The sequence below is a fragment of the Ursus maritimus genome, unplaced genomic scaffold (genome assembly GCF_017311325.1).
Source record: "Ursus maritimus isolate PB19 unplaced genomic scaffold, ASM1731132v1 scaffold_22, whole genome shotgun sequence".
Lineage (NCBI taxonomy): Eukaryota > Metazoa > Chordata > Mammalia > Carnivora > Ursidae > Ursus > Ursus maritimus.
The window spans coordinates 46612883-46625407 of record NW_024424675.1 but is presented as its reverse complement, the minus strand read 5'-3'; the positions used below and the strand labels follow the sequence as shown (position 1 = coordinate 46625407).

Genomic DNA, 12525 nt, shown 5'->3' with positions numbered 1-12525 from the left:
AGTGGCCGTGGTGGGCAGTGGGGCCAGACCCCGGATGAGCAGTCTGTCAGGGGTCTCCTCACACAGCTGCACTGTGTGGCGGTCGTCACAGGACGCGGACAGATCCGTCCTGCTGTCAGTTCTCAGACGGGGTGCCCAGGGCCCTGCGCAGACAGCAGCCCCAGCCTCCCGGCCCCCTTCCCAGATTCCGCTCTGACTCCGTTTTATGAGTCAAGGTTCACCCTGTCACATACACGGGTACCCAAGGGTTCGCCGTGGGACACACGGGAACGGTCCTTGTGTTTCTACTTAGTGTGTGTTTTGTTTCCGCTGGCCAAGCTCAGGAATCTGCACCTGACCCGTGTCATGTGAGTGGGACCCGCGGGCGTCCTCAGGCGGGTCACGGGTCCACGTTGTGTGTCACAGACGCACGCTCCTTGGCAGGCAGGGCATTGTCTCGTGGTGTCTCTTCCTCCCTGGTGACTCCAGGAGGGTCCCAGGATGAGGCCATGGGGCCAGGGCTGGTCGGTGGGGTGTGGGGGGGACACACTGACCTGCCTTTCCTTCCCCCTCCAGGCCATGCCAACGCCAGCTTCTGCCCACACGCCTATGGCTGCCGCACCCTGGTTGTGTGTGAGGGGCAGGCCGTCCTGGATGTGACCGACAGTGAGCTCACCGTGACCATGCGCGTGCCTGAGGGCCGGTGGCTCTGGTTGGTGAGTCCAAGGCTGTCTTGTCTGTGTGCAGAACTCTAGGGGCCTGATGTGGGGCTAGCCTCTCTGGGTGTGGACGTCCTGAACCTGTTAAGGGACCAGCCATCCTCCTACCTGTCACGCCATCGGCCACTCGGCCCGGGTGCGTCCCCCATTTGCCTTGGGGCAGCCCCGTGCCAGGTGCCAGGGAGCAGCAGCTTTGGGGGGCCTTCAGGCCAACCTGTGAGGCTGTGGTGCAGGGCGAGTATCTAAGAGCTAAGATGTGGTCCACCAGTTCCCCTAGGGCCCTGTTGGTCAGGGTGGCCTTCCTGGAGGAGGAGGAGGCCTGGACAGAGGGAGGGCAAAGGCATGTCTGGCAGGCAAAGATGGGAGGGGGCACCAGGAGGCTGGGCACTCCTCATAGCCCCCAAGCTTCCATTAGGCCACAGAAGCTGACCTCCCTCTGAACAGCCCAGTGGGGCCCCAGCACCTGTCAGCCTTGCTGGGGCCCAGGCCCGGGGTGTGTTGCTGCCACTATGGTCTTGGCTGTCTGGCTGGACCCTGGCCAGTCACAGAGACCCCCTGGCCATGTGCTCCTGCTGGCAGGCTCTGGTACACTCCCTGACCCCGGGAAGTTGACCAGGCCCTGATCCCCTAGGAGTATGTGCTGGTGGTCCCCGAGGAGGCCTACAGCTCCAGCTACCTCCGAGAGGAGCCTCTGGACAAATCTTATGACTTCATCAGCCAGTGTGCCAGCCAGGGCTACCACGTCAGGTGGGCTGGGGGCAGGGCGAGGGGCCGGGGCTGGGCTGGGACAGGGCAGGGGGCTCAGGGCAAGGGTGGGGGTTTGGAGCAGGGCGGGCGGGGCTCCGGGCCAGGGCGGGGTCCCCGGAGCAAGGGTGGGGGGCTCAGGGCCAGGAGCTGACCTCACCACCTGCTTCTCACCACAGCCCCACCAGCTCGTCCCCGTTCTGTCGTGATGCTGCCTCTTCTCTCTCTCTCTTCTATAACAACGGGGCTCGGCCTTGCGGCTGCCACGAAATGGGTGCCACGGGCCCTACGTGTGAGCCCTTTGGGGGCCAGTGTCTCTGCCGGGCCCACGTCATTGGCCGTGACTGCTCCCGCTGTGCCACTGGCTACTGGGGCTTCCCCAGCTGCAGGCGTGAGTACCTGAGCCCACGGGACCGCCAGCTGGGGGTGGTGCCTGCTCCCCAGGGGGCTTCCTAATAGAAGCAAGCGTGGCTGCCATGGCCAGGAGGAAGTTCCAGCGCTTGGCAGACCCACCCTGCTGGCCCCTGTGTCCAGGACCTCGGGCAGCGGGGGGCCTGGGCCATGCAGGGCGTCACACAGGTTCCAGGGACCAGACGGCAATTCTGGGCGACTGACGCCCCACAAAGGAGCTGCCTGAGGCTTGGGGCCTGGAGCTGGGTGACACCGTGCCAGGGTGGGGGTGGGGGTGTCCCCCGGCTGCAGCCAGGGCCTCTGATGGGGCACAGCCGTTCGTCGCCCTCATGCACGCTCCCCGCAGCCTGCGAGTGCCGAGGCCGTCTGTGTGACGAGCTCACAGGCCGATGTGTCTGCCCGCCACGCACCGTCCCGCCTGACTGCGTCGTCTGCCAGCCGCAGACCTTCGGCTGCCACCCCCTGGTGGGCTGTGAGGAGTGTGACTGCTCAGGGCCCGGGGTCCAGGAGCTCGCCGACCCCACCTGTGATGTGGACAGTGGCCAGTGCAAGTGAGCTGGGCAGCGGGGCTGTCCCCGTGGCCCTGGGGTGGTCCTGGGTCGGGCGGCATTGCCGCTGAGGGCACTCTCCAGTCGGGGGTGGGGGAGGGGCACGCCTTGGGGTCCGCCACCTCGTGGGCCACCTGCGGTCTCCGTGCAACATGAGAGGTCGGGTGGAGGGGAGGCTGCCAGCCGCTGAACTCCCTCTGTCAGGTGCAGACCCAATGTGACCGGGCGCCGCTGTGACGCCTGTGCCCCTGGCTTCCACGGCTTCCCCAGCTGCCGTCCCTGCGACTGCCATGAAGCGGGCTCCGTGCCCAGCCTGTGTGACCCCCTCACAGGCCAGTGCCACTGCAAGGTGAGGGGCCAGCGGGGCCCTGGGGCTTCCCTGACAATGTCGGGAGAGGCGGCCCGTGGGTGAGGGGTGACGAGGCAGAGCGGGTCGGGCTGTGCAGCGCACGGCCGACCGACCCGTCCTGCCCTCCCGCCCCCAGGAGAACGTGCAGGGCCCACGGTGTGACCAGTGCCGCCTCGGGACCTTCTCCCTCGATGCCGCCAACCCCAAAGGCTGCACCCGCTGCTTCTGCTTCGGGGCCACTGAGCGCTGCAGGGGCTCGGCCCACGCCCGCCGTGAGGTGTGCAGGCAGAGGGACCCAGACCGGCGTGGCTTCACGTCAGGGAGGGGACCCGTTCCCCCAGCAGGCGCCCCCTGGGTGTTCAGCTCGATGCCCCTCCCGTGTGCCCACAGCACGTGGACATGGAGGGCTGGACGCTGCTGAGCGGTGACCGGCAGGTGGTTCCTCACGAGCTGCGAGCAGAGGCAGAGCTGCTCTACGCTGACCTGCGGCGTGGGTTCGAGGCCTTCCCTGAGCTGTACTGGCAGGCCCCACCCTCCTACCTGGGGGACAGGGTGAGCGGGCGAGCCGGGCCCTGGGGAAGGCACTGTGAAGGTGGGGGTGAGACAGCAGCGAGGCTGCCCATGTCCAGGGAGGGATGGGGACGCTGTGAGGGTGCCCAGGCCTAGCCCGGCCCCCGGCCCCAGGATGCCCAAGGCCACTGCTGTCGACTCTGGGCCCATGGTCAGGGTCTGGCCAGGTCACGACCCTCTGCCCCGCCTCTAGGTGTCGTCCTATGGTGGGACCCTCCGCTATGAACTTCACTCGGAGACCCAGCGCGGAGATGTGTTCATCCCCACGGAAAGCAGGCCGGACGTGGTGCTACAGGTGGCCGATGGCGTGCACGGGGCGGGGCGGGAAGGTGGGCACAGCCAGGCAGGGCGGCAGGCAGCCAGGCGGGCGGCCCTCACCCGCCTGTGCACCTCCCCAGGGCAATCAGATGAGCATCACGTTCCTGGAGCCCGTGTACCCGGCGCCCGGCCACGTTCACCGCGGACGGCTGCGGCTGGTGGAGGTGAGTGATGCCGGCCTGGGCACTCGGGTCCCTCCTGGACCCCGCCACAGCCCGGGGAGGCCAGAGGGGCCTCAGGCGGCAGTGCCTGCCCTCTAGGACGGAGAACGGGGCCTAGGAGCAGGAGCGGGCGGGCGCTCGTCCTCTCCCACACGCTGCTTCCCTGGCTGCCCGCGGAGCCCTGACCCCCGACACGTGCTCGGGTGCTCTCAGCCCTGCAGTCCCCTCCGTGGGCCGTCCGTCGTCTCCCACTGTTCTTTCCGCTCGTGGTCTTTCCTTGCCTTTCTAAAGAAGCTGCCTGTAGTTTCTGCCGCGTCCCCATGTCCGCCTCGGGAGCCGCGGCTCTTCCAGCTCGAAGTCTCGGACTTTCTCTGAGGTGTCTTTTGGTGAATAGAAATTCAGATATTTAGTGTACTGAAATTTATCAATTTTTCACGTGCAGTTAGTGCTTTTGTCTCATTTGAGGATGTATTTTTCTCTTTGAGATTAGAACGTACTGGCCTATGAGCTTAAAGTATCTTCTTCGTGTGTTTGAATTCTTAACGCGTCTGGAGTTGGTTTTTGTGCCGGTGTGCGGGAGGGGCCCAGGTGCTGGTTTCCCCACGGGTGGTGGGCCGTTCTAGCCCCCGTGTCACTCCCCTTGTCCCCCTGAGCACCGTTGCGGCCCGCAGGGGAACTTCCGGCACACGGAGACGCACAACGCCGTGTCCCGCGAGGAGCTCATGATGGTGCTGGCGGGCCTGGAGCAGCTGCACATCCGTGCCCTCTTCTCCCAGACCTCCTCGGCTGTCTCCCTGCGCGGCGTGGCGCTGGAGGTGGCCAGCGAGGTGGGCGGGGGGCCTCCGGCCAGCAACGTGGAGCTGTGTATGTGCCCGGCCAACTACCGTGGAGATTCGTGCCAGGTGAGGTCGTGGGGGCGGGCACCCCCTGCTCCGTCTCCCCGGTTCATTCCCCACCCCCTGGGCGCCATCCTCCCAGCAGCCCTGCCTTCCCGCCACGGGCCAGGCCACCCGGTGGCTTATCTGTCTGCCACTCCACTGTCACCTGTGTCCCTGCCTGGCCGTCCGTGCACACAGGGGCTCTGTGTCCCTTCACTGCCCGGTCTACCCAGGCATCGGTCGCCTCCCCACTCCCTGCCTTCCCTCCGTGTCTCGCATTCGTGCAATCGCTTGTTCATCTGGGGGGTTTTGTGACTGAACGCCCACCTGCTCAGAAGAGATGTCTGGGGCACAGAGAGGCGACCCCAGTCCACAAAGGGGGCGCTGCTCACCTGAGCCAGGGCATCCATATGGCTCTGGGGGCTCTGACTTCGTGTCTCTAGCCTGTCAGGGCCAGGACCCCTGAGGGTCTGAGAGCATGGTCCTTCACCTGCCCCTCGGGCTGGCCCTGCTTCCTTTCCTGACCACGGATGCCTCTGCCCCAGGAATGTGCCCCTGGCTACTACCGGGACATCAAAGGTCTCTTCTTGGGTCGCTGTGTCCCCTGTCAGTGCCATGGCCACTCAGACCGCTGCCTCCCTGGCTCGGGCGTCTGCGTGGTGAGTGGAGTCCGGCAAAGGCAGGGCAGACACCCCAGACGCAGACTAGGGAAGATAGGGAAGACCAGGGGCCTTTGGGTCAGTAGTACAGATACACTGGGGTCCGGGGGAAGGGAGGTGTCCTGGGTGGGGCACTGGCTGGCCTTGGGCATCAGGTCCCTGGCACGGTTACGGTGAGAGCTGGTGGGAAGCAGAGCCTCCACTGTCAGTGCTGACCCGTCCCTTCTGCCCCAGGGCTGCCAGCACAACACGGAAGGTGACCACTGTGAGCACTGCTGGGCGGGCTTCGTGCGCAGTGGGTCCGAGGACCCCATGGCCCCCTGTGTCAGCTGCCCGTGCCCCCTCGCAGTGCCTTCCAACAAGTAAGCTGGGCCAGCCCTCCCAGGGTCGGATGCCCTTACAGCCCCGGTAGGGAAGGTCACCGTCCCCTACCTAGTTGGGCCAGCACTGCCCTCTGGAGGCCAGAGCAGCTGGGGTGGGCTGGCCTGCAGCTGTGAGAGAATCCCCTCGTGTTCGCAGCTTTGCCGTGGGCTGTGTCCTTCGAGGAGGGCACACGCAGTGTCTCTGCAAACCCGGCTACGCGGGCGCCTCCTGCGAGCGGTGAGCAGGCAGGCGAATGGGCCGGAGGGGGGGGCGGGCGGACTGGTAGGTGGGGGGTGGGCGAGCTTGCAGGGGGACGTGCGGGAAGGTGGGCCTCCGGGCGGAGGGACCCAGGCCACTGACCCCGCCGTCGTGCACGCCCCGCCCCAGGTGCGCGCCCGGCTTCTTTGGGAACCCCCTGGTGCTGGGCAGCTCCTGCCAGCCGTGCGACTGCAGCGGCAATGGTGACCCCAACCTGCTCTTCAGCGATTGCGACCCCCTGACCGGCACGTGCCGCGGCTGCCTGCGTCACACCGCCGGGCCCCGCTGCGAGAGCTGCGCCCCGGGCTTCTACGGCAACGCACTGGTGCCCGGCAACTGCACCCGTAGGCGGGCCCGGTGGGCGGGAGCTCGTGCGGAGGGGCGGGCGTGGGGAGGCGGGCGGGCGTGGGGAGGCGGGCGGGGCAGTCCAGCCGCGAGACGGAGGGACTGAGGCTGGAGGAGGGCCGTGTTGGGCTGCAGCTCAGGAAGGGGGCGGTCAGGGCCACTTCCACAGAACCCCTTGTGCAGGGTGTGACTGCTCCACGTGCGGGACAGAGACCTGCGACCCCCACAGTGGGCACTGCGTGTGCAAGGCGGGAGTGACGGGGCCACGCTGTGACCGCTGTCGGGTAGGGCTTCCGGGTAGGGTGGGGCCTGCGGGCCGGGGCGGGGCCTGCGGGCCGGCCAGGGCAGAGCCTGACAGCACTCCTTACCGCAGGAAGGATACTTCGGCTTCCAGGACTGCGGGGGCTGCCGCCCGTGCGCCTGTGGACCGGCTGCGGAGGGCTCCGAGTGCCACCCCCAGAGTGGGCAGTGCCACTGCAGGCCAGGGGCTGGAGGAGCCCAGTGCCGTGAGTGCGCCCCCGGCCACTGGGGGCTGCCTGAGCAGGGCTGCAGGCGTGAGTATGGACAGGTGGGGTGGTGTGGGGTGGCCGGTGCCCCAGGACCCTCTGCCAGCCACTCACCACACTCTTCCCCACCTAGGCTGCCAGTGCCAGGGGGGCCACTGTGATGTGCACACGGGCCGCTGCACCTGCCCTCCTGGGCTCAGCGGGGAGCGCTGTGACACCTGCAGTCAGCAGCACCAGGTGCCGGTGCCAGGCGGGCCCGGGGGCTGGGGCGCCCGCTGCGAAGGTGCGTCCCTGTGCTCTAGCCCCGCTCCTCTCTGCTCCTCTGGGGGCACGTGACCTCTCTGTTAATCTCCACTTCCAGAGACATCCTGTGACCCCCAACTCCTTCTCATTTTTCCACGGGACCCCTGGGCTCTGTGCTGACCTCACTTCCGCCTTCTGATCCCCAAGTCCAGAACTCGCCAACTGATCCCTGTCGCCCCTGGACCCACCCTGACCTCGTACTGACTTCCTGGCACCTGCCCCCTTCCCTCCTGACTTCTTGGTCCCCGTGCTGACCTTTCGGTTGATCTGCAACCCCCATGCTTACGTCTGACCCTCATAACCTCGTCACCTTCAACTTAGCTTAGTGTTCCTGTGCCAACTCCATGACCCTTGGCTGACCCGTCCCCACCACACTGACCCCGTCAGTCAGCCCCCTGCCCCACACTGACCCACGTGTGCCGCCCACAGTGTGTGACCACTGTGTGGTCCTGCTCCTGGACGACCTGGAACGAGCCGGCGCCCTCCTGCCCGCCATCCGGGAGCAGCTACACAGCATCAACGCCAGCTCTGCAGCCTGGGCCCGGCTGCACAGGCTGGACACCGCCATCGCTGACCTGCAGGTACCTCTCAGCCTGGCCCCCTCAAGACTGTCCCCTCAGGTGTGGGCTCTCATCTTCTCTCCTCCCCAGAGGCAGCTCCGGAGCCCCCTGGGCCTCCGCCACAAGACCACGCAGCAGCTGGAGACCTTGGAAGAGCAGAGCTCAAGCCTCGGACAGGACACACAGAGGCTGGACGGCCAGGCAGGACCCTGGGGATCCCTGCCTGAGAGGCCCCTCCCCCAAGGCTCCCTGGGATGACCCTCCCCTAGGAAGCCTCTTCCCCCGGGACCCTTCCCCTTCAGTAGACTGCGCCCCCCAGAGACCCCTCTCCCAGGGCCCCAGACTGTCCAGTGTCACCCCGATCCTTGGTTCAGGCTGTGTCCTGACAGGATGCCACGTCCACAGGCCACAAGATCCCTCTCCGAGGCCCGCCGGCTGCTGGCCAGCACTGAGGCCTCACTGGGCCGGGCACAGAGGCTGCTGGTGGCCATCAGGGCTGTGGACCGCATCCTGAGTGGTAGGGGCTAACCCAGCCGGGCAGGGGGTGCTGGGCAAGCAGAATGGCGCTCGGGGTCAGAGCGGGGTGTGAAGAACCGGCCGGGTTTGGCTGTTTAGACGTGGTTGAGTCAACGGCGGGGCAGTGTGGGAGGCAGGAGAGGATGCGGTGTGGCCAGACAGAGGGGGCAGGTGGGCACCGTGCGGCATGCTGGGGCCCTTTTTGGGGATACCGTGCTCCCCCTTGGGGGTGCCCTGCTCCACAGGAAAACTGGTGGTGGATGCCTTAATTACAAACAGAGCAGTTGTAAGGAAGGCCGGGGGACTGACTGGCCAGCCAGAGATCAGGTAATTTGCGGCTGAGTGGGCCAGAAACGGAAGGAGCTTTTTGTATTGGCACTTATGGAGGCCAAAGGGGACAGGCGGAGCAGATGGGCAGCGGCGTTGGGGTGGGGAGCTGAGGAAGGTGGGGGAGGAGGTGAGGCAGCCGAGCAGAACTATGGCCTGGAGCTGGGTTTACGGGTCATCCGGGGATTCCCGGTAGTCTGGGCTCCTGACATGCTCGGGTGGGGTCTGGGCGTGGGGCCAGCGGGCCGAGGTCTGCTTGGGCAGCAGGCCAGCCCCAACAGCCCCCACCCTCCCCGCGATAGAGCTCGAGTCCCAGACGGACCACCTGTTCCCGGCCAACGCTTCCGCCCCGTCGGGCGAGCACGTGCGCCGGACGCTGGCCGAGGTGGAGCGGCTGCTGGGGGAGATGCGGGCCCGGGACCTGGGTGCCCCGAGAGCAGCGGCTGAGGCCGAGCTGGGTGTGGCCCGGAGATGTGAGTGGCTGAGATCAGGTTGAGATGGGGCAGATGGGGGCTGGGCGGGCACTGGGCAGGGAGCCGGTTACTGCCCAGACAACAGCCCCCCTTGGGGTCTGGGCCAGTGCTGGCCCGTGTGCAGGAGCAGCTGACCAGCCGCTGGGAGGGGAACCAGGGACTGGCCACACGCGCCCGGGATCGGCTGGCCCAGCACGAGGCTGGCCTCATGGACCTTCGGGGGGCCCTGAACCGGGCAGTGGGCACGACTCGGGAGGCTGAGGAACTCAACAGCCGAAACCAGGAGCGCCTGGAGGACGCCCTGGTAAGGGACCCTCCTCTCCTGCTCCCTTCTCCCGCTCACCCTCCTGCCCTGTGGCCCCTTGTTCCCACCCTGTCACACCTCTGTTCTTGTTACCCCCCTTTCTTCCCCGTGGCCTCCAGCACCGGAAGCAGGAGCTGTCCAGGGACAATGCCACTCTGAGGGCCACTCTGCAGGCCGCCAGTGACACCCTGGCCCAGCTCTCTGGGCTCTTGTCTGGTATGGACCAGGCCAGGGAGGTGAGTGCCGCCCCTCCCAGGGGCACCGAGGCAGGTTCCGATGGGGGTCTGCGCGCAGCAGGGGAGGGTGAGTAAGGGATGGGGTCGGGGGTCCCACTTAAGCCCCCGCACCCACCCCCTCCCAGGAGTATGAGCGCCTTGCTGCCAACCTGGATGGGGCCCGGACGCCCCTGCTGGAGAAGATGCAGGCCTTCTCACCGGCAAGCAGCAAGGTGGAGCTGGTGGAGGCCGCTGAGGCCCACGCGTGGCAGCTGGAGCAGCTGGCCGTCAACCTGTCCAGGTGCGAGGCCCGCAGAGCGTCCCGAGGACACAGCCAGGTCCTTCCTGGGGCACAGCCAGTCTGGGAGGGCTCCTGGAGGAAGAGCCCATTGTCCCCACAAGGTCCCGGCCAAAGTCCTGGCCCATGTTGGCTGCGAGGCATAAGAAAGGCACGCCTGGGGCGCCTGGGTGGCGTAGTCGTTAAGCGTCTGCCTTCGGCTCGGGGCGTGATCCCGGCGTTCCGGGATCGAGTCCCACATCGGGCTCCTCCGCTGGGAGCCTGCTTCTTCCTCTCCCACTCCCCTGCTTATGTTCCCTCTCTCGCTGGCTGTCTCTGTGTCACATAAATAAATAAAATTAAAAAAAAAAAAAACCCGCCCCGGCTGCTGGCCAGCACTGAGGCCTCACGGGCCGGGCACAGAGGCTGCTGGTGGCCATCAGGGCTGTGGACCGCATCCTGAGTGGTAGGGGCTAACGCCGGGCAGGGGTGCTGGGCAAGCAGAATGGCGCTCGGGGTCAGAGCGGGGTGTGAAGAACCGGCCGGGTTTGGCTGTTTAGACGTGGTTGAGTCAACGGCGGGGCAGTGTGGGAGGCAGGAGAGGATGCGGTGTGGCCAGACAGAGGGGGCAGGTGGGCACCGTGCGGCATGCTGGGGCCCTTTTTGGGGATACCGTGCTCCCCCTTGGGGGTGCCCTGCTCCACAGGAAAACTGGTGGTGGATGCCTTAATTACAAACAGAGCAGTTGGCAAAAGGAGAGACTGGGGGGACCTGGCCCAGCCCAGGGGTCAGGGAGGAATGAAATTGCAGCTGAGTGCAGACCCAGAGCCGGGGCTGGCAACGCCAGGAGGCCAAAGGGGACAGGCGGAGCAGATGGGCAGCGGGGCGTTGGGGTGGGGGCTGAGGAAGGTGGGCGAGGAGGTGAGGCAGCCGAGCAGAACTATGGCCTGGAGCTGGGTTTTACGGGTCATCCGGGGGATTCCCGGGGGGTAGTCTGGGCTCTGACATGCTCGGGTGGGGTCTGGGGCGTGGGAGCCAGCGGGCCGAGGTCTGCTTGGGCAGCAGGCCAGCCCCAACAGCCCCCACCCTCCCCGCGATAGAGCTCGAGTCCCAGACGGACCACCTGTTCCCGGCCAACGCTTCCGCCCCGTCGGGCGAGCACGTGCGCCGGACGCTGGCCGAGGTGGAGCGGCTGCTGGGGGAGATGCGGGCCCGGGACCTGGGTGCCCCGAGAGCAGCGGCTGAGGCCGAGCTGGGTGTGGCCCGGAGATGTGAGTGGCTGAGATCAGGTTGAGATGGGGCAGATGGGGGCTGGGCGGGCACTGGGCAGGGAACCGGTTACTGCCCAGACAACAGCCCCCTTGGGTCTGGGCCAGTGCTGGCCCGTGTGCAGGAGCAGCTGACCAGCCGCTGGGAGGGGAACCAGGGACTGGCCACACGCGCCCGGGATCGGCTGGCCCAGCACGAGGCTGGCCTCATGGACCTTCGGGGGGCCCTGAACCGGGCAGTGGGCACGACTCGGGAGGCTGAGGAACTCAACAGCCGAAACCAGGAGCGCCTGGAGGACGCCCTGGTAAGGGACCCTCCTCTCCTGCTCCCTTCTCCCGCTCACCCTCCTGCCCTGTGGCCCCTTGTTCCCACCCTGTCACACCTCTGTTCTTGTTACCCCCCTTTCTTCCCCGTGGCCTCCAGCACCGGAAGCAGGAGCTGTCCAGGGACAATGCCACTCTGAGGGCCACTCTGCAGGCCGCCAGTGACACCCTGGCCCAGCTCTCTGGGCTCTTGTCTGGTATGGACCAGGCCAGGGAGGTGAGTGCCGCCCTCCCAGGGGCACCGAGGCAGGTTCCGATGGGGGTCTGCGCGCAGCAGGGAGGGTGAGTAGGGATGGGGTCGGGGTCCCCAAGCCCCGCACCCACCCTCCCAGGAGTATGAGCGCCTTGCTGCCAACCTGGATGGGGCCGGACGCCCTGCTGGAGAAGATGCAGGCCTTCTCACCGGCAAGCAGCAAGGTGGAGCTGGTGGAGGCCGCTGAGGCCACCAGCGTTGGCAGCTGGGGGCTGGCCGTCACCTGTCAGGTGCGAGGCCAAGGCGTCCCGAGGACACAGCCAGGTCCTTCCTGGGGCACAGCCAGTCTGGGAGGGCTCCTGGAGGAAGAGCCATTGTCCCCACAAGGTCCCGGCCAAAGTCCTGGCCCATGTTGGCTGCGAGGCATAAGAAAGGCACGCCTGGGGCGCCGGTGGCGTAGTCGTTAAGCGTCTGCCTCTCGGCTCGGGCGTGATCCCGAGCGTCGGGATCGAGTCCCATATCGGGCTCCTCCGCTGGGAGCCTGCTTCTTCCTCTCCCACTCCCCTGCTTATGTTCCCTCTCTCGCTGGCTGTCTCTGTGTCACATAAATAAATAAAATTAAAAAAAAAAAAAAGGCATGCCTGGCGGGCAGCAGGGCAGGGGCAGAGGACTGGGGGCTGGAGTAGGCAGGCCGGTTGGCCCGGCAGCTGTGATGGCAGGAGAGCCGGAGGATGCCTGGGCCCCGGGCCCCTGACCTCCACACCCCATGTTCCTCTCCTGTCCGCACACAGCATCATCCGTGGAGTCAACCAGGACCACTTCATCCAGCGGGCCATCGAGGCCGCTAACGCCTACAGCAGCATCCTCCAAGCCGTGCAGGCCGCCGAGGGGGCTGCTGGCCAGGCGCGACAGCAGGCACATGACACGTGGGCGGTGAGCCCCTGCCAGCGCCCCCAC

General features: G+C 66.8%; 2 protein-coding genes across 2 annotated transcripts in view; both read left to right on the top strand.

The window, feature by feature from the left end:
- Window positions 1-12525, top strand: part of LOC103660581 (laminin subunit alpha-5) — a 56249-nt gene that overhangs the window by 35343 nt on the left and 8381 nt on the right. The window contains exons 32-56 of the mRNA XM_040638563.1: window positions 556-695; window positions 1330-1445; window positions 1622-1833; window positions 2200-2404; window positions 2606-2750; window positions 2887-3027; window positions 3141-3302; window positions 3514-3615; window positions 3719-3802; window positions 4471-4701; window positions 5223-5336; window positions 5571-5698; window positions 5856-5936; window positions 6087-6301; window positions 6486-6586; window positions 6676-6856; window positions 6942-7091; window positions 7541-7692; window positions 7762-7872; window positions 8077-8188; window positions 8817-8987; window positions 9095-9291; window positions 9411-9527; window positions 9653-9807; window positions 12360-12501. Coding sequence (XP_040494497.1) covers window positions 556-695; window positions 1330-1445; window positions 1622-1833; window positions 2200-2404; window positions 2606-2750; window positions 2887-3027; window positions 3141-3302; window positions 3514-3615; window positions 3719-3802; window positions 4471-4701; window positions 5223-5336; window positions 5571-5698; window positions 5856-5936; window positions 6087-6301; window positions 6486-6586; window positions 6676-6856; window positions 6942-7091; window positions 7541-7692; window positions 7762-7872; window positions 8077-8188; window positions 8817-8987; window positions 9095-9291; window positions 9411-9527; window positions 9653-9807; window positions 12360-12501 — 3665 coding nt within the window. The remainder of the gene's footprint in view (window positions 1-555; window positions 696-1329; window positions 1446-1621; window positions 1834-2199; window positions 2405-2605; window positions 2751-2886; window positions 3028-3140; window positions 3303-3513; window positions 3616-3718; window positions 3803-4470; window positions 4702-5222; window positions 5337-5570; window positions 5699-5855; window positions 5937-6086; window positions 6302-6485; window positions 6587-6675; window positions 6857-6941; window positions 7092-7540; window positions 7693-7761; window positions 7873-8076; window positions 8189-8816; window positions 8988-9094; window positions 9292-9410; window positions 9528-9652; window positions 9808-12359; window positions 12502-12525) is intronic.
- LOC121104632 (laminin subunit alpha-5-like) lies at window positions 10710-11580 on the top strand. The gene is made up of 2 exons (XM_040638564.1): window positions 10710-11054; window positions 11160-11580. The coding sequence occupies exons 1-2, from the start codon at window positions 10790-10792 to the stop codon at window positions 11513-11515; spliced, it is 621 nt and encodes a 206-aa protein (XP_040494498.1). The 5' UTR covers window positions 10710-10789; the 3' UTR covers window positions 11516-11580.